Consider the following 18,505-nt stretch of genomic DNA (forward strand, 5'->3'; position numbering starts at 1 on the left):
ACACACACACCTCTACATCTCTGCTCTAATGTCCTGTGCTCCATCTGGTCATCTTCTCTTACTGTACCATTCATCTCCTTCCCCTCTCAGCCTCATGCCTTTGCTATACTGCCCCACCCAGCTGAAACTTGCCTCTCATTTCCTGCCCCTCAAGTGCCCATTCTCTCTTAAAATCCACTTCTTCCAGGAATCTTTTCTAAACTGACCTGCAACTCTCTGTCCTCAATTCCTGCCCCTTCTCTTCTTTATCTTGAAGAATTGTCTGTTGGATAAACATCATGTCTTCCTCTGTTGGCCAAATCCCAGGGTACTCGGTATATTTCAATGCCGTGTAGGATTCTATATCAGCTGGGTGAATTTTTTTTCCAGCAAATAGAAAATTTGCCAAAAATGCATTTTTTTTTTCCAGAGAACTGAAATTATTTGTGAATTCAGGTTGAGTTTGGTGAATAGTTTCCACTGAAAACACTCAGTGTCAAAATGATATTTATGTTTCTACATACAAAATTATTTCATTTTGAAACGTTTTCAGCTGATGTTCAAAATGTTTCATTTGACTACCACTGATTGTGTGTGTTTGTTTATTTTATTTGTTTTTTTTTGTTGGTTGAAAACTAATCAATTATTTTTGATTGTTCACATCAGACACCAAACCAAAAAAAATCAATGGATTCCCTCAGCTCTGCCTATAACTGAGAGAGTAAGAGTACAATCGTACTGTCTATTCCATGAACACATACGTAGGTTTGAAGCTGTGAGTTTACATTTTCAAATGCTCCTAAATCATTAGGAGCCCTTTTGAAAACTTTACTCATGATCTACATTTTGATGCCACCTAGGAATTTATTGCAGTAAAGTTTTAAAATGGCTGTGATCATCGTAATTATAGATCGGATTGGGTGTTGTAAACTTTCACAGCTCATCAGAATTTTTTCAGGATTTTAGTTTAAAGCAAAGGCAGCGTAGTGCAGTAATATTTGCACACGAGGGCCAAATTCTGTTGTATCTCACATTGACTCTGGTGTGAGTTACATTTAATTCATCCCAGTATAACTGGGAGACCAATTTAGCTTTAAGCATCTGTTTCACTTCTAGTGACCATTCTAATTATAGTTTGATTTAATACAGGAAATTTCTTTCTGGACTACATTCCCCAAAGTCCATAAACTGAAGCTGGGCTTGTCTGTTCTTAGAGAAAAAGATAACGCATGTGGTCTGTCTGCAGCAGACACAAGGTCTTTATTACAGATACAGAAATAAATCCCCTGTAAATACATTATAGCACAGCAGGTGCTTACATCAGGGGAAGCAAGGTCGTGTTTACTTTATTCCTTCAGTTGCTCTGTCTTTCGAGGGCTCTTGAGGGGCTGTGGTCTTATACTGAAGACCTAACAAGTGAAAGTGGCAATAGACAAGAGGCAGGAGTTGGGATACGCTGGAGGGCGCAGGTATTGTTTGGACTGGCAGAGACGGAGAGAAGAACACACAGGAGCCTTTGCAGGGCCTTAATGGTGACATCTGGCTCAGGGACAGGAACTCCTTGGAGATTCTGTCTGATGATGAAGCCTTCATCCTTCAGGGAGTAGAATGAAGCTGTGGTGATAAATAGGGGCCATCCATCTTGTCACAAGACCTGTGCTCTCACACAGCACTCTCTTGAGGGGCAGGATTTAACCCATCTGACATCTCTGCTCAATTCCAGGTCAAGCTGCAGTTCTCCGAGAAGCAGGGGCTCCCGGCCTCTAACGTCAGCCTCCGCCTCGAAGCAGCAGCCAACTCCCACTGCGCTTTGCGGGCTGTGGATCAGAGCGTCCTGCTCCTGAGACCTGAGCAAGAGCTGTCTGCTGAGACTGTAAGCCCTCTCCCCAGAACTGTCCAGGATACTGTGCTGCTTCCTTTCAAATTCACTTGACTCCCGTTTCTCCTCACTTTTCCCTCATCCTCTGCTGCTTTCCTCCCCATGCCTGGTCTTTCCCAATTCTGTGGTTTGATCCCTCCCTTCCTTCCCCACATATAAAAACACTCCATTGGAGGCAAAAGATCCCACCAAGCCAAAGAGGGCAGAGCCTCATGCTCCCATCCTCCTCCACTCATCTACCAGCCACTCTGGGTAACATGTTAAATAATATTTAGATACATTATATTCAAGTTGGCAGGGCCTGATGACATTCATCCTAGGGTCCTGAAGGAACTGAAGCAAGCTCAGAATCATTAGCAATTATCTTTGAGAACTTATGGAGGACAGGGGAGGACCCAGAGGACTGGAGAAGGGCAAACATGGTACTTCTCTTTAAAAAGGGGAACAAAGAGGACATGGGGAATTATACTTTGATAATTGGAAAGATACTGGAACAAATTATTAAACGCATTAATTTGTAAGTACCTAGAGGACAATAGGTTTATAAGGAATAGCCAGCATGGGTTTGTCAAGAACAAATCATGCCAGATCAACCTAATTTGCTTCTTCGACAGGGTTACTGGCCTCAGTGGATGGGTGGGGTGGAGCTGTGGAAGCGATATAGCTTACCTTTACTAAAACTTTTAACATAGTCCTGCATGGCATTCTCATAAGCAAACTAGAGAAATGTGGTCTAGATGAAATTACTATAATGTGGGTGCACAACTGGTTAAAAGACATATCTCAAGGAGTAGGTATCAATGATTTGCTATCAAATTGGGAGAATGTATCTACTGTGGTCCTGCAGCGGTTATCCCTGGGTCCAGTGATATTCAATATTTTCATTAGTGACTTGGATAATGGAGTGTTTTTTAAGCTTATAAAATTTGGGGATGACACCAAGCTGGGAGTAGAGTGCAAGTGCTTTCAGGACAGGATTAGAATGCAAAACGATGTTGACAAATTAGAGAATTGGTCTGAAATCAGGAAGATGAAATTCAATAAAGACATGTGCAAAGCACTTCAGTTAGGAAGGAAATATCAAGTGCACAGCTACAAATGTGGAATAACTGTCTAGGTGGTTGTACTGCTGAAAAGGATCTGGGGGTTATGGTGCGTCACAAATTTAATATGAGTCAGCACTGTGATGCAGTTGCAAAAAAGGCTAATATCATTCTGGGGAGTATTAGCTGGAATGTTGTAAGTAAGATACAGGAGGTAAGTGTCCTGCTGTACTCAGCACTAGTGAAGCCTCAGCTGGAGCCCTGTGTCCAGTTCTGGGTGCCCCACTTTAGGAAAGATGTGGACAAATTGGAAAGAGCCAAGAGGAGAGAAATAAAAATGATACAAGGGTTAGAAAACCTGACTTGTGAGGAAATAAAAAAAATAGGGCATGTTTAGTCTTGAGAAAGGAAGGCTGAGCGGGGACATAACAATATGCTAAGGGCTGTTTTAAATTGTTCTCCATGTCCAGTGAAGGTAAGTCAAGAAGCTTAACATGCAGCCAGGGAGATTTAGGTTAGATATTAAGAAAAAATTCTGACTAAGAGTAGTGAAGCTCTGGAATAGGCTTCCCAGGGAGGTTGTGGAATCCCCATCTCTGGAAGTTTTTAAGAGCAGTTTTGACAAACACCTGTCAGATGTTCTAGGTTTACTTGGTCCTGCTTCAGCACAGGAAATGGACCAGATGACTTCTCAAGGTCCCTTCCAGCCCAACATGTCTATGATGCTTCAATTCTATGTCAGATTGTCTCTGCCACCACCTGCCCTCCTGGTGCATGTCCCCTCCCTTCTGCTAAAGGGCAGCCTGACCAGCAGAAGATGGAGGCAGATCACAGTATGGGCAGGAGGGAGGTTCCCAGCAGCAAAGGGAAACTAAGAGCCAATCAAGGCTTGCTTTAGACAAGAGATTCTGCCTCCCCACCATCAGGAACCCTCTTGCCACAACATCTACTAATGACCCCCTTCTCAACCTTAGGAACCACCCAGGCATGAAGGTGTGTAACATGTTAGAATCAGGCAGCGCTCTAAGGGTTAACAAAGGGTCTTTTTGGAGGCTGCAGTGGATGATCATGAGCCAGCAGTGTGACTATCATAACACAGGCCAATATCACCTGAGGGGCTGTGCTCCTTTCTGGGCACCACACAACACAACAGAGCAAGGCAGACTGAAGAGAGTTCAGGAGAGGATGAGGAAAAGGATGAGAACCCCAAGTGTGTATTCCCTCGAGAGAACCTGTTATCTGGATGCCCTGTGGGATCAGATCATTAGTTCATACAGACTGGTATCCCACCCACAGCAGTAGCCATTATCTGATGCATGTCCCAGTACAGATCTCTCCCCACACACAGGTTCTGTTTGTTTACCCTCTCACAGGTGTACAACCTACTTCCCTTGCAAGAGTTATTTGGCTATTACGTCAATGGGCTCAACCTGGAAGATACCAGCAGCGAGCCATGTGTCCCAGCTGACAACATCTTTCATAATGGCTTGTATTACATGCCTGTATCCTCTGACTTTGGCCCAGATGTCTATCAGTATATCAAGGCAAGCATGCTGGAATTTCTTTAAATCTTCTCACAAATGGAGTCACCTGGTCAACAGTGAATGAGGAGAGCAGGCAAGGGGGCAGAAGATGAAATTTCAAGTGCCCTCCCTGGTTTTCTCCCTTGCAAATCATGAAATGCAGCAGGCACCTAGTGTTGGGAGTATAACCTCTTCTCCTCCTGACATGTCCACATGCACTTGGTCTTACTGGAAGGGAAAGTGGTTTGAGGACTGAAGTTGAGCAGGTCAGGAATTTTCCGATGAAACATTTTTCATTCGAAAATGCCAATTTTTAAACTGAAACTTTTCACTGGAAAGGGTTGGTTTTCACAAAACTGTTATTGGGAAGATTTCTCAGGTCAAGGATGGAATTTCTGGCCAAAACTAGAAAGAGAGACCCACCTCAGAGTAGCCAAAGGTTACAGCACTCATCTGAAGTGTGGGAGACCCAGCTTAAAGTCCATGTTGCCAAGGTATCTTAAGCATCAGACAGCTGAGTTCCTCAGCTGGTCACTTCCTGAACTTTTGGCTTCCAGCCACATGACCAGAATGGATGGTGGTACTCCAGGGGGTAGCGTTTTATGTTGGTGGTATGCAATGTGGTAGACTTTGGGAACCGCTGATGTAGAGGAAGCGTTTCTCCTGTTAAAGCTGTTTCACTTTGTATAACTAATTTAAATATTCATCGCACCAGAAAGAGCGAGAGACTGACTGACTGATTCAGAGCGCTGGAACAAATCCAGGTTTCCCACATCCCAGATAAGGACCCCAACCCCTGAGCTGTTGGGTATTCTGGAATGGAGCTCTCTTTCTCTCTCTCGTTTTTTCACAAAAAAACCTTTGAAAGATGTTTGGTTTTGTCCCACTGTGGAATGGGAAGAATTTTGAAACCCTGATTTTTTTTTTTGCCTGCCTGCTCTGTTATGAAGTCTGTAGTCTAGGGCCGGAGATGGAGCCTGAGTCAATCCTGCTCTGTGGTGCAGTCCTTATTTCCTGCTGTCACGTATCCAGCCTCCTCTCCTGGCAGATGGGCCTCAGGACTTGAGGGCTGTCCTACAGTGGCAGAGGTGTGGGACTAGATGACTCCATTTCTTTTCTAGACTCTGTGATCCTTTATCTGAGAGGCAGTGGAAAGGGCTCCCAAGGGAAGTGGTGGAAACCCCGTTGCACTGCCTAATGCGCAGTAGGGGCGTTCAGGAAAAAGGCTAGATGGGACGTAATAGGTCTCTTCCATCTCCAGATGGGCCTAGAGGTGCTGAAGTGAGGCCCCTTTCAGAGCTCCATTAATATAGTTTCTGATTGTTCATCAGGTGTCACTGTCTTACAGTAGAGATCCATCACCAAATTCTTCTGTCTTCAGCATTGTGTGTTTGTAGAGCCCACTCCATATGGATTCCGGTGGCATATTCTGCATTTCTAACATGCATGGGACTCCCATTGACTACTGCACAGAAAATGCCATAGAAACCCACAGGGCAGAAGAGAGAGAAGCTGGCCCTAGGCCTGGGGGGAAATAGTGCCAGTAGGAAGAGCCTTGAGTTTAGATGGGCACTGGTCACTTGTGGTGATATCCACTCTCCTGTAATTAGAAGACTGTGGATAGGGAAGGAAGGCAGAGTGGAAGAAACCTGTACTAGGAAGTAGAGGTGGTTAATATGGGTTTTTTTTGTTTTGATTTTGAAGGAGATGGGCATGAAGGTTTTCACCAACTCTCGGCTACGCCAGCCCATCGTGTGTGGAAGTGTTGGACCACGACCTGATTTCCTTGGCCGTCCTGGCTTCGGTGACAGTTTGTCCACCCCTATGGCTACCGCCAAGTTGTCAGGTAATAGTGGGCGTCAGGAAAAAAAAGTTGGTTTTTTTTGTTTTTTTTTCTCATGCATGGATCTGTGAGATTAGGAACTTTGTGGGGAGAAAGGGCACTGTGTGGTGCGGACGTACAAGCCTGTGTGTGTGTGTGTGTGTGTGTTAGCATTCACATCTTTATCTGAAATCCTAATCCAGTGTGGAACCAGAGGGTGCAAGGTTTCAGGTTATGCCAGTTCAAGCCTTTCACCCCTAAGCCACTGCTTCCAATCCAGCCCCAGAGCAGACGGCATGGATGCTTTGGGGAATGTAATACAGACGTTGCACCTGCTGGCTGTTGGTTCTAGTATGAGCCCGTTCGTATTGAGAGGCAGCATGACGTTGGGGTTAGAGCACAGAACTGTGAGTCAGGAGACCTGGTGTCACATTCTGTGGTTCAATCGACACCAGTGAGAAGTGGGTCACCATCTGCCCTGTAACTCTGAGTGCCTTCAAATGCTCTGCTGCTGCGGTTCCCTGCCTGGACACTCCCAGCCAGCAGACAGACCCTCATTGCATGCTTATCTGTTGAGCAGCCCTGGTTCAGCAATTTGGATACCAGCAGCCTCCTTGTTATACACAGCCCCACTCTGGTATCTACCCGTCTTGGTTACTCCTAGCCAAGTGACCCCAGCACACGTCCAGTTCTGAATTTCCTCAAAACCATCTGCCTGCAGTGTCCAGCCCACTCCTGAACCACTCCGAGATATAATAAGGTCCGTTCCTCCTTTAAAGAGACAAAACTAGAAGCTCGCCACATTAGCTGGCGTTAACAATTGTTTCAATTCAGGCATGGCACTAGGTTGGTTTAGATTAAAATAAAACATTTGTTAACAAAGGGACATAGGTTAAGTGATGCCAAGTAAAAGGAATAAAGGTAGAGATGGCTACAAGCAAATGAAAGTGAAAACATGCACCTAGAAGCCTAAAACAAGATTTCACTCACCAGCTAATCTTGGTCCATCTTGGCTGACTCTCTCTCTCAGTCAGGACCTTCCACAGAAGTGCAAGGTGCTGGTTTCCCTCGTCTTCTTTGGTAGAATATAAATGGTGTCCCTTTCTGTCCCTTTATCTTTCCTAAAAATGGTTTCTGTTCTTAAAGTTAGGAAGGCCACATGGGTATTCAATCTCTTGTTTCTCTCTGGGATGCAGGAGCCATGGTGATTCTCTGTCTCTCAAGTTCAGGTTCAAGACAGCCCCTGCTGGTTTACTTGATCGCTTTGTTCATGTCTAATATGTAAGTTGAGGTAAACCCAATTTCCTTTGTCTAGGCCAGTCCTGTTTATCACCTTTACCTAGGCTTGGCTGTTTTCTTACACAGCTTCTAGTAACATTATACACCAGGAATTCATAACTTCATGTATAAGGCTAACACATTCATGTTACAATTATATCAATGACCAGTGTACTATTACATTTCAAATGATACCTTACAAGGTATCTTTTGAACAAACATTTTAGTAGTGTGTTGGGTGTGAATTCACTATGCAAGGGTCACACAAGGGGTTTTTCTTCCAGCTCTGACACTGGATTCTCTTGGTGACCACTGGCAAAGTCAAGCAACCTCCTTTGTGCCTGTCAAACTGGGTTTGCAATCCCTGCTTCATGGGAGTGTTGTAGGGACTGGTTAGTACGTGCAGAGATCTGTGGTCCATAGGTGGAAGGGGAAACATAAATGCACATACTTGCTGCTGTTGTCCAAAAGATTTCTGAAGCTAGTTGGTAATTTTTCAATGAAACCAGTTGTGAAACTGGTTCAGCTTCAATCACTCTCCTGACTCGAAAACAACACCGAAATGAAAAGTTGTGAAATTGTCAAAACGTTTCATTTCATCATTTTAAAATAAAACCATTTTCTGATTTGAAATTACTTTTTTGTTTCAAAATTTACTGAAAAAGGATAAAGAAGAAAATGAGACCTTTTGAAATGAATCATTTCAGTTGGTCCTGAACCAATTTTTTTTTTCAATTCATTAATATTTTATGAGATTTTGACTTTTCATCCTATATTGAGAGAACTCTTTATCCAGATACTTTGAATATTAAGCTGACCCTGGATAAGGGATAAGTAATGTACGATTTAGTACATGAATTTTTTATTAATTAAAAAGGTTTATTAATTAAAAAGTTGATCTCTTGAAAATATTCGAGGGGTGGGAAAAGTGTTTCCCTCCCATCTCTAAGCTAGCTCACCATATGGTGGCCTATATGAAGTGAGCTTGTGGGGCATAGTCCAATTCTGGATGATTAGCCACATTCAAAAACTCCCCCCCATAACTGGAACTCAGTAGACAACAAAGAGAGAACTCCATGCTTAGCCCTAGAGGTTTTCTCTCCTGGACAAGTTTGAGGCACACAGGTATGGGGGTGGGGATAGTGATTTGCTTGCCATTGCTCCTGCTTTGCCAGTTTTGGGGATAAATACTGAGCATCAGTTTGGTCCAAAGTGTATATGCAAAGGCCAGGCTGCCTTTGTACCTTTGCTAAATGCACTGGGTTTAACCAAACTCCCGATTGTCCCTTAACAGAGACTGTCTCTGCAGATGATTCTCGAGGCAGAATCGTGACTGAGACTGTTCGGAGATCCTTCCCTGAGACATGGATTTGGAATCTAGTTTCAGTAGAGTGAGTACTGCTTATTCTGTCTCCTCTTTTTATTTTCTTAAGGCCCCACTATTGCCTTGAAAGGCACCAGGAAGGGCTTGGAACATTCCTATAGCCTGTTATTTCCCCCCCCCCCCCTTCCCTCCTGCATCCCTGCCTGGCGATATTGTTCAAGGTTGTCAGTACATGTTCCTAAATAATGCACCCAGCAGGTCAGGCTCTGCTATTGAGAGGAAGGATTGTCTTGTCTTAGGCCAAGGACTTAGAGTCAAGAACTCTAGGTCTTGTTCCATGCTTTGCCACTGACTTGTTATGTTACCTCAGGCAAATTGCATGCAGGGAAATTTTCAAAGGGCTTCTTTTCACAAGATTTGGGTGGTGAGTTTGGGGCACTCAGACAACCAGGGGAATTCCCCAAGCAGAACGTGGGCAGTGTTGACTCTTTCAAAATCCGTTGTCTCTACTGAGTGCCCAAGTATATAAAACCTCTCTCTTCCACATACACACTCTGCCTCATTCCCTTTAGTTCCACTGGAAAGGCCAACATCGTATTCACCATCCCCGACACCATCACCGAATGGAAAGCCAGTGTCTTCTGTCTGGAGAAGGAGGCTGGTTTTGGTATCTCTGCACCTGCCTCCCTGACGGGATACCAGCCTTTTTTTGTTGACATGACCCTGCCCTACTCCATCACCCGAGGGGAAGACTGCCTCCTTAGAACCAACGTCTTCAACTACCTGGACAAATGCATCGGGGTACCTCCTCTGCTCCTCACTTTGATTAAATGTGTCCCCTTACTTGGAAGATACCACATCCCTTCAGGATTCCTGAGTGTGTGGCTAAAACCAGCAAGAATGTGGCAAATTTGTTAAGACCTATATGTATTCTGGCAAATCAGCTTTGTTGCACCAAGATTTCTGGGCCACTACAGAGCAGAGAGAGAGAGCTTACTGAATTGTGTCCTGGGTGTGGGATACATACCTCCCTAGGGAGCTGAAGAGACCAGAACAGTGGGTTTGTTTGTAGCAATATTCATGCTTCAGGGTTCTTGACAATCCTGTTGTCTTCAGTGGGGGCTGCAAAGGCTTGAATGTGCTTGAATCTTTCAGAAAAAGGCTTTTCTTCTAACAGTTTGAGTCTGAGTTACGTAGATGTTACCAAACAAAAGGTCCCCAGAGTTTTAAACAGTTTGACTAAGAGTCCCTTCTCATCTCAGTTGCTCGGGTGTCCATCTCTTCTGGGTGTTATAATCCTTTTCCACTTTTCCTAGTAGTCTTGAAACAAAACACAGAAATCTAGAAAAACATTCAGAAAAATGTTTGAAAGAAAAAGTAACAACCCTTCGTGGCCTTCGATATAAAGCAGCAAAAAAGAGCCTAGACAATAGTTTCCTGTGAAGTCAGCTTGAAGGCCTTAGTACTTTGTGTGTTAAGTGTGTCATGGGTGCTGGTCTGTATTTTAGGTTATCTACTGCCATGGTATATTTCACATCTCTATGGGTGGCTACTAGAGACAGGCAGAAGGGAGCTCTTTTAAGGTCTCTTCTGAAGAATGGTTCATCCAATACCACAGCATCCCCTGCTACAGTATTGCCCCGTAGTGGTGGCACTAGATACCACACTGGAGGCAGGCAGAAGGGACTTCCTGTAATGCTCACCCCTCTCTGTGTCAGACATAGCTTGCACCACATTCGTATTTCTCTCCTGCTCTCAGGTTGGTATTTTGCTGGCCAATTCCTCGGATTACCAGGCTCAGCTCCTCTCCCCAACGGGAGACAATGGATGTGTGTGCACCAATGAGAGGAAAACCTTTGTCTGGAATATTATCTCCAAAAAACTCGGTAAGTTTCTGCACAGCTGTCTTTCTAGTCTGTGACTGATGCTAGTCTATTCATGTTACCAAAAGCCCAACCCTGAACAATCCATCTCACCATCCCATAGAGCTTGGAGCCACATTGCCTCAACTTGCTTTCTTAGGAGTTGCTCTATAGAGAGATGCATTGCCCTGGCCCTTTCCATTTATAGAGTTTAGCGCTCCATCATCTCAGGGCTGCTCATCTATGGGGACTAAACAATCATCACACCAGCTGACCCACAGAGTTCCACAGTGCAGCTTTGTCACATGTAGAGGTCAGTTGCCAGAAGTCTGCTAACATCAGCAATCACGTTGGGCAATGGAGGTAATTTTTTCTCTTTATGGGGTGTTATCCCAGGTGACGTGGTGTTCAGTGTTACTGCCGAGACCAAGCAGAACGGTGGGGATTGTAGCAACGCAACATCGGGGATGCAGGAGATCGGATGGAAGGACACCCTGTTCAGAACACTGTTGGTTGAGGTACAGTCGAAAACTCTGGCTCTGTGTCTGAAATCCTCCCTCCCATGAAGAGTGCAGCAAGTATGTGTGAAAGCAAGTCAGAATATTTCAGGTGCCCTAAAGTCCACTAAGCGTGGGTCCACTGTCAGCCAGCTGGGATACGGGTGGGTGTTCTGTTCAGGAGCAACGCCACTACCATCAAGAATGTTGTTAGGAGGATGAGTGTTCAGTAAATGTGATGGTCAGAGTGTGTGAACTAGCCCACCCTGAAATCCCTGCTCCCTTCTAACTGCGGAATTGAAGAGTTTGTCCTGCCTACTGTGTTTGCCAGCCTGGGGTCAGACTGGCCACACTGATGTATCCGCTTACTAGGACAGGACTTCTTCTCCATGACCAAGATACCCTGTGCATGGATTCATGGTGTTTGCATCCTGCACTTTGGCAGAGCTGAGACAGGGTCCAGCATATGTATGGATCACAGGAAGCAGTTCGATCAGGAGAATTAAAATGAAACCTCCCACATGCCTGCCACAGCTGTGCTCAGCATTTCCTAACCATAAATTGCACCTGACTCTCTCTAACTAGCAAGCAGAGGTATTTATAGAGCACCCAGCACCATGTTTAAGCACTAGTCCTGCATCTATTACTGCTGCCCTCTGGCTGGCAGAAATATTATCATCCTCTGTCACCTTAAGGAGTGAGACATTCAGGGCCTGCAGTCTGGAGGGGGAAGTAAAGAGAGGGGAGAACTGAAGCAGATGGAAGAGAAATGCAGTAAGTTTCACCCAGCCCCTTGTGTAATAGAGGGAAGGAGAATGGGAAAGACTACATGGACTCAAAACCATTTGGCTAGAGCTTCCCTGAAGTAGCAGCCACATCAGGGATGTGTCTGGCTCCTAGAGCCTGGGTATAATCTCCTTATTACTTGACAGTGCAGATATGGGGATGGGGATGACTTTTTTCATTACTGTCATTGGACTATTTTCTTCTGTAACATTCATTCTGATGTGCTGTATGTGACTGCTCTCCCCTGCACCAACCAGCCTGAAGGCATCGAAAAGGAGGTGACCCAGAGCTCCCTCATCTGCACAAAAGGTAAGAACATCTCTCCAAATTCTGTACTTGACTGGGACCAAAGTTCTTTCCCTGCATATTAATTAAAAATGTTGTAGATCACTGACCCATTCCCCTTTCACTGGGTCACAGAGGGTACTGTGCAGCTGGCACCTAGACGTGTGAGGAGGAATGGTCCAGTAGTTTGAGTGCTATTCAGGCACTTGGTTAATGAGAGTTCAAGTTCCTGCTGTGCCACTCCTCTCCTGTGTGACCTTGGGCAGGTCTCTTAGGGGATGTCTACACTGCATACTAAGCCTGGACTCTGACTCAGGTTTGAGCCCATGACCCCCTTGTATTCCCATGCAAATCAGACTGGCTTTGGTCTTAAAAGCCTGCTCAGGGTGGGTTAGAGTCTGAGTCCTGCTGTGACTCAGGTCCAAGCCTTGACTCCAAGGTCTTGACTCAGGTCCAAGCCTGTTATTTTGCAGTGTGGATGCAGATCAAGTTGCAGACCCAAGTCAGACGGTCAGAGTAGTGCAGTATGGATGCATTAGCAAAGCTGTAAGACCTGGGTCAAGCAATTGTAAGCCCAGGTATAGAATGCAGTGTAGACATTCAAGCACAGTCCTGCAGACCCGGATTTAGTGTGCGGTGTGGACATACCCTGAGTGTCTTTGTGCCTCAGTTGCTAATAGTGCAGGGTGTTGAGAAGATAAGTCCATTACAGATTCTGAGGTGCTCAGATACTATGGTAATGGGGCACATAAAACTACCTAAGATAAATAGTTCACTGGGCCATTTCAAGCCTGTCCTGGCTCCCCTGCAGGGATACTGGATTATGTCTTCCCCTTAAAGGTTAATTTTTCAGTTTTTCTCCCAGTGAGGATGTTCACAAAGGTGGGTCTGGAAGTGGGAGAGACAGACAAGAGACAGGGATGCCCTAGAGTGGATTCTTGCATGAAGAATGGCCAGTTGCCAAGCTTCTGTCAAGGCCCTGGACGATCACCTGGTAGTGATAGAGGGAGCAAAAGAGAGGACTCTGACCCTCACTAACCCACCATATCAAGTGGCTTGCTGAGGAGGCTCCTTCAACCTGGGTTCCTGGCCACCCCAATTATCATCACAGCCCGTGAGCACTGGCCTCGCCTAGATGCATTGACTTCAGTGGAGTGTGGTAACTTACATCAGCTGAGGATTTGCCCTGTTGTGTCTAGCTTTCTCTGTATTGGTTTTATTTTGTCTCCTTCACTCCTGACTACTGAGATGTTCTTAGAGGCGACAGCAATGGGTTCCATATACTGTTCCCCATCGTGGGTGTCTTCTGATCATTCCTTCAGTTTTCACCAGATGTGTTTTGTTGCTATAATCAAAGTCCTGATATAAATGATCAAAATTAATCCCGTATTTTCCCCACAGACACTGCAGCCACTGAACTGGTGTCTCTGAAGCTGCCTAGTAACTTGGTGGAAGGATCAGCCAGAGCCTCTTGCTCTGTCATCGGTAAATATATTAAGTTTTGTGTTGAAATTCTTGCATCTCAAGATAAGCAAACTTCTGCATAAGGCTTATTCCTGCCTCTTTTAAATTCATAATCCAGCTTCACAGTACTAGAAGACAGAGAGGAGAAACCCAGGTTCTGAATGTCGGTGATACCTCTTTATTCCTTTCTTTTGGTGTAGCAGTGCTTTTCAACCATTTTTCATTTGCAGACTCCTAAAAAGTTTCAAATGGAGACACAAACCCTTTTGGAAGTCTTAGACCTAGTCTGTGGACTCCCGGGAGTCTGGCCCACAGGTTGAAAACTACTGGTATAAAGGGTTTTCTTGGCACTTGTTTGGATTGACTGAGGTCTTTGCTACTCATGACTGATATACCCCTACTAAATTCATACCAATAAAACCTTTGCACCCCACCATCCTATCTATCAAACTATATTACTCACAAGTGACAAAGCCATTACTGAGTTAATCTGGTCCTCCCAAAACATGCCAATAAGCCCATTATGTCACTCCACCCCATCCCATCATGTGTTCTATATATGCCATATGTGTTCTATATATGCCATGCTTTCTAGAAATACTATTTTAGCAATGTTGTAACAAAGGTGTTTTTTTGTTCGTTAGCTTGTTTTTAAAAAAAGCTAATTTAAAATTCTTTTGTATCCCTCCACCTGTAAAATCTGACCTCTGTGAGTTCTTATCCAGGCTCTGGAAGGAGAACAAAGAGAAATTAATACAATTTTAGAAACCTATAAATATTTTCCCAAATATCTTTTTTGAAATAAATATTTGCATGCAGTTCTAAGGCCTGATACCTTGGGATGTACAAAGCTGTGGAAGCAATTCCTGGGTGTTCCATAAGGGAACTTGGAATCTCCATTGAAGTGCTATGAAGCAAGTATTCCCAAAGTTTTTCATGATGAGGGCAGCATTTTAATATAGAGACTGCCTCCTGGAGATTTCTTCCTCCTACCTGGTTCATGATCACCCAGATCACTTTTCACCATCTCATGCCATCTCTGTGGCAACTACAGCAATTGCTTACACGGAAAGGGAACATTGGGAAAATGTGTGATGCATTTTGCTTTCTCTTCATGCAATTTAGCAGCTGGAAATAAAGAAGAAATGCTGCATAGCATGTGAGCAGCCCGCTCTCTATCAACTATCACCAAGGGCTGTGGAGATCACTGATTAGAAACTTCAGCTTTAAAGTGCTCATTTCTAGTCCTTTTGGGTTGGGAGTTCTTACATTTTCACTGGTCCGGGGTCTGTTGCCCAGGCTGTACTGATAGGTATAACTTTCTGGGCGGGGGGAAAAAACTTTCAAGGGAGAGTGTTTTTATTTTTTTTAAAAAAAAAGGTGTGTGTGTGGGGGGGGGAAGGCAGCCACTTGAAGCTTTGCAGGGGTTTGGCATGTTCAAGATATTTCTGGCGCAGTTTAGCTGACAAAATGCAGATGAGGTGGCCAAAGGAGCATGACGTGTGGGGGTTTCTTGGTTTTTTTTCTGTTTTTTCCTGGCCTCTACTTTTAGTACAGAACAAATATGTCCTCCTGCGGTCAGCACTCATGGAGAAAATATCAAAGCTGTGGTAGGATCTCTGCAACCAGGGGTTAATTCTCGAAGCTCATCCAGAGTCTTGAGGGTCTCTGTCTATTGTATTGATGATGTGTATTGCTCTGCAGTATGTATTAGTTTTGCAGACTCTGATGTTGGCTCTGTGCGACACTCACTCCCTGTGTCTCCATCCCCAGGCGATATTCTGGGCATAGCCATGCAGAACCTACAGCAGCTCCTCCAGATGCCCTTCGGCTGTGGGGAGCAGAACATGGTCCTGTTCGCCCCCAACATCTACGTCCTGAACTATCTGAATAAGACAGGGCAGCTGAATGAAGAGACCAAATCCAAGGCCATCGGATACTTAGTCAGCGGTGAGGGCCTCTCCTTAACATGTGACACCTTCCAGTCTCCAATGATGGCATATTCTACAGAGTAAATGTGGTAGCTCCACATTTTTCTTTTAACTAAGCGAACTGAAGCATGTAGCTGCCATGTGATACCCTGCTGACTGGCTTGCTCCTGCAGATATATTGGTAGTTCTGCTTGAAATTGTTCGTTTCTTTTGTCATCCGCTGCTTCTATCTCCTCCGATGACCCACCTTTTCCCCTTCTTTGAGGTTCACTCCTTTTTATCTTTCCTTTTCCTTCCCCTTCTTAAACTTCCCCATTTGACCTGTCTGAGGTTCTGGATTTGTTTGATGGCAAATAAAAATGGGATTTTGTGGGTTTCAATCAAGAACATTTCCTCCTCTGTGTTTCAGGGTACCAGAAGCAGCTGTCGTATAAACACCCGGATGGATCCTACAGTGTCTTTGGGACCAGAGACCTGGAAGGAAACACATGGTGAGAGCTGGGAAGTTGGCTAAGGCCTAAGCTTATAATGAAGCAATGAGCTACTGTGAAAGAAATTTTTTTACTATATAAATGGAATATGCACATAAAAAGCAGGGACTAAAACTCTAGTGCTCCAGCTTTAAGAACAAACGTCTCTAACACTGGAGCTAAAGGAGAACTCTCTTAGCTGCTGCTGGCAGGATGTCCCTTTTTTCTTCTCTGTAGGCTCACCCGCTTGAGTAGACAGAATCATACACACACACACACACAAAGCCAGCACTTTACAGACCGATAAAATAAACAGTTATATCCCATTGTGTGGCGCTCATTTCCTATCATGGCCTCTGTGTAGGAGGGGAAGGGGCCTAAGTTGAGTTTTGCTGCTTCAGACTCCAGGTAACTACTTCTATCTTTGTTGTTCCCTGGCAGGCTCACTGCCTTCGTATACAAGTCTTTTGCACAAGCCAAGCCCAATATCTATATCGACGACAATGTCCAATCCCAAACTCTGATCTGGCTCTCAAGCAAACAGAAGTCGAACGGCTGCTTCCAGAGTGTTGGGAAACTCTTCAACAATGCCTTGAAGGTGACCTATTTCTGCTCCCTGCCAAAGTCCAGTCCTGCCACTGGGAAAGCACGGTTTTACTGCCACCAAATAGCATCTTTCATCCCAAATTCCCTCCCTTCCACTGGGATAGCTCTTCAGATGTACAGTTAATAATATTGAAGTCTAATAGGTTTCATTTGCCAAAGACTATCTCTGATCTCACAAATCTGTTCTTTTTCCCTGATCTTCCAACTCCTACACTCTGCCCCAGTCACTACAGAAATATGAAGTCGAGGAAGCTCTTTTCATGCTGTCAGCTAGGAGCTCCTCTCCCACATCCTCTTAGGCAAGCAGCTGCCCCCGCTTAGAGGTTGCCAGGCTCGTTCTTCTGCTTTAAGAACTGCTTCCATAGCTGGCCAGCCTCATCATTGTAAGAACTCGGCCAGCAGTAGAAGCAGCTCAAAAGAGAGAAGCAGAGCCAGTCCCATGTGACCAGCACACATTGGTGATCATTTGAGAGCTGCTCTCCTGAACTCTCTGTCCAGACATAGCAGGGTAATAACACATTATGGGAACCCTGCTGATGGGGTAAGTCAGTCAAATAGTCGAAAGGGAGGAGCAGGTGCTGCCTCCTCTCTCCCCCCGCACTCTGGACTGACTAGCTCTGTTGTGTGTTTTATTCAGGGAGGCGTCGATGACGAACTTTCACTCACAACCTACATCACCACAGCTTTGGTTGAGGCTGGACTCCCCAGCTCGGTAAGGATTCCTTCACTATGGTTGTCCTGCTGTAATTGGTTTCAGTTAATTGGCTTGGCCCCAGAATCTGCTGCAAATTGCCTGGGTGCTGGAAGTGATGGCCCACAGGGACATGTTTGCATGGAATGTTTGTTTGCATTAGTTGCTGTTAATAAAGAAAAGAGGCTATATACTACCCCCCGTCTTCAAGCAGAAATTCCACTGCCAGCAATGAGCAGTGCTTGCGTGGGTGTAGGGCAGTATATGGCCCAGCGTAACTTCTTAGTAAATGAAATGTTGGACATCCCTGCAAACTCACCGGGCACTTTTCCTTGTATTCTGTCTCCTCCTAAAACCTGGGTCACTCGGGACGAGGAGAAAGCTCAGGGCAAACCCATGAAACATGCGGATGGGCCTGTTAACTCCTGCATCTCTGACTAAGTGGCGAGGTGGAGGAAGTTCCAGTTCTGATGAATGATACACATGCTGCAACCTGTTAAAAATGTACAAGTCCATTAAAGCAAGAGACAAATTGTGTCTTGCTTTACAGTGGCTGGTGTAATGGAGAGCAGAGGTTGGGCCTTAGATCCTAACATGTCAGACTTCTTGACTTGTATTTTCCATACAGTTTTTACAATGAGTTCTCTTTGCATCTGAGGGGCTTGCTTCCTCCTGGCTTATATTCTGCTGCAGTGAAGACAAGGACTCAAACTGTGATCTCCGTGACCTTGGTGTAACTTCATTTACTTCGGTGTAAATCTAAGACAACACCATAGATGTCAATGGATTGACACTGGAGGCACTGAGAGCAGACTCTGGCCCATAATGTTGAGTTTCTCCATAACTACAGACTGTGATATTGTAACTAGAAGATTAATAACTTCTTGTGGAGCTAAGCAGGAGAAGTGGGCTGGAAGAGAGACAAAATGAGCTCTCAGTTACACTGAAACTTTAGCATCAATAATGAAACCAAAGGCCACTCCTGTTTTATGATGTGTCCCTAGTCTGAAAATCCCTGTTCCAGGGATTTCACGCTGCCCCTCCTGCAGTCTCTCCGGGACTAGA

General features: G+C 44.9%; 1 protein-coding gene across 1 annotated transcript in view; it reads left to right on the top strand.

Annotated features, from left to right (window-relative positions):
- Window positions 1–18,505, top strand: part of LOC137154943 (ovostatin-like) — a 48,994-nt gene that overhangs the window by 17,256 nt on the left and 13,233 nt on the right. Inside the window, 13 exon segments of the mRNA XM_067550787.1 lie at window positions 1,703–1,852; window positions 4,275–4,445; window positions 6,129–6,270; window positions 8,819–8,915; window positions 9,421–9,649; window positions 10,608–10,734; window positions 11,107–11,228; window positions 12,251–12,302; window positions 13,680–13,763; window positions 15,516–15,692; window positions 16,083–16,164; window positions 16,585–16,741; window positions 17,387–17,461. Coding sequence (XP_067406888.1) covers window positions 1,703–1,852; window positions 4,275–4,445; window positions 6,129–6,270; window positions 8,819–8,915; window positions 9,421–9,649; window positions 10,608–10,734; window positions 11,107–11,228; window positions 12,251–12,302; window positions 13,680–13,763; window positions 15,516–15,692; window positions 16,083–16,164; window positions 16,585–16,741; window positions 17,387–17,461 — 1,665 coding nt within the window.

The sequence above is a fragment of the Emydura macquarii genome, unplaced genomic scaffold, assembly GCF_026122565.2.
Source record: "Emydura macquarii macquarii isolate MOO-44397 ecotype Brisbane River unplaced genomic scaffold, CSIRO-AGI_Emac_v2 contig_1343, whole genome shotgun sequence".
NCBI classification, from domain to species: Eukaryota; Metazoa; Chordata; order Testudines; family Chelidae; genus Emydura; species Emydura macquarii.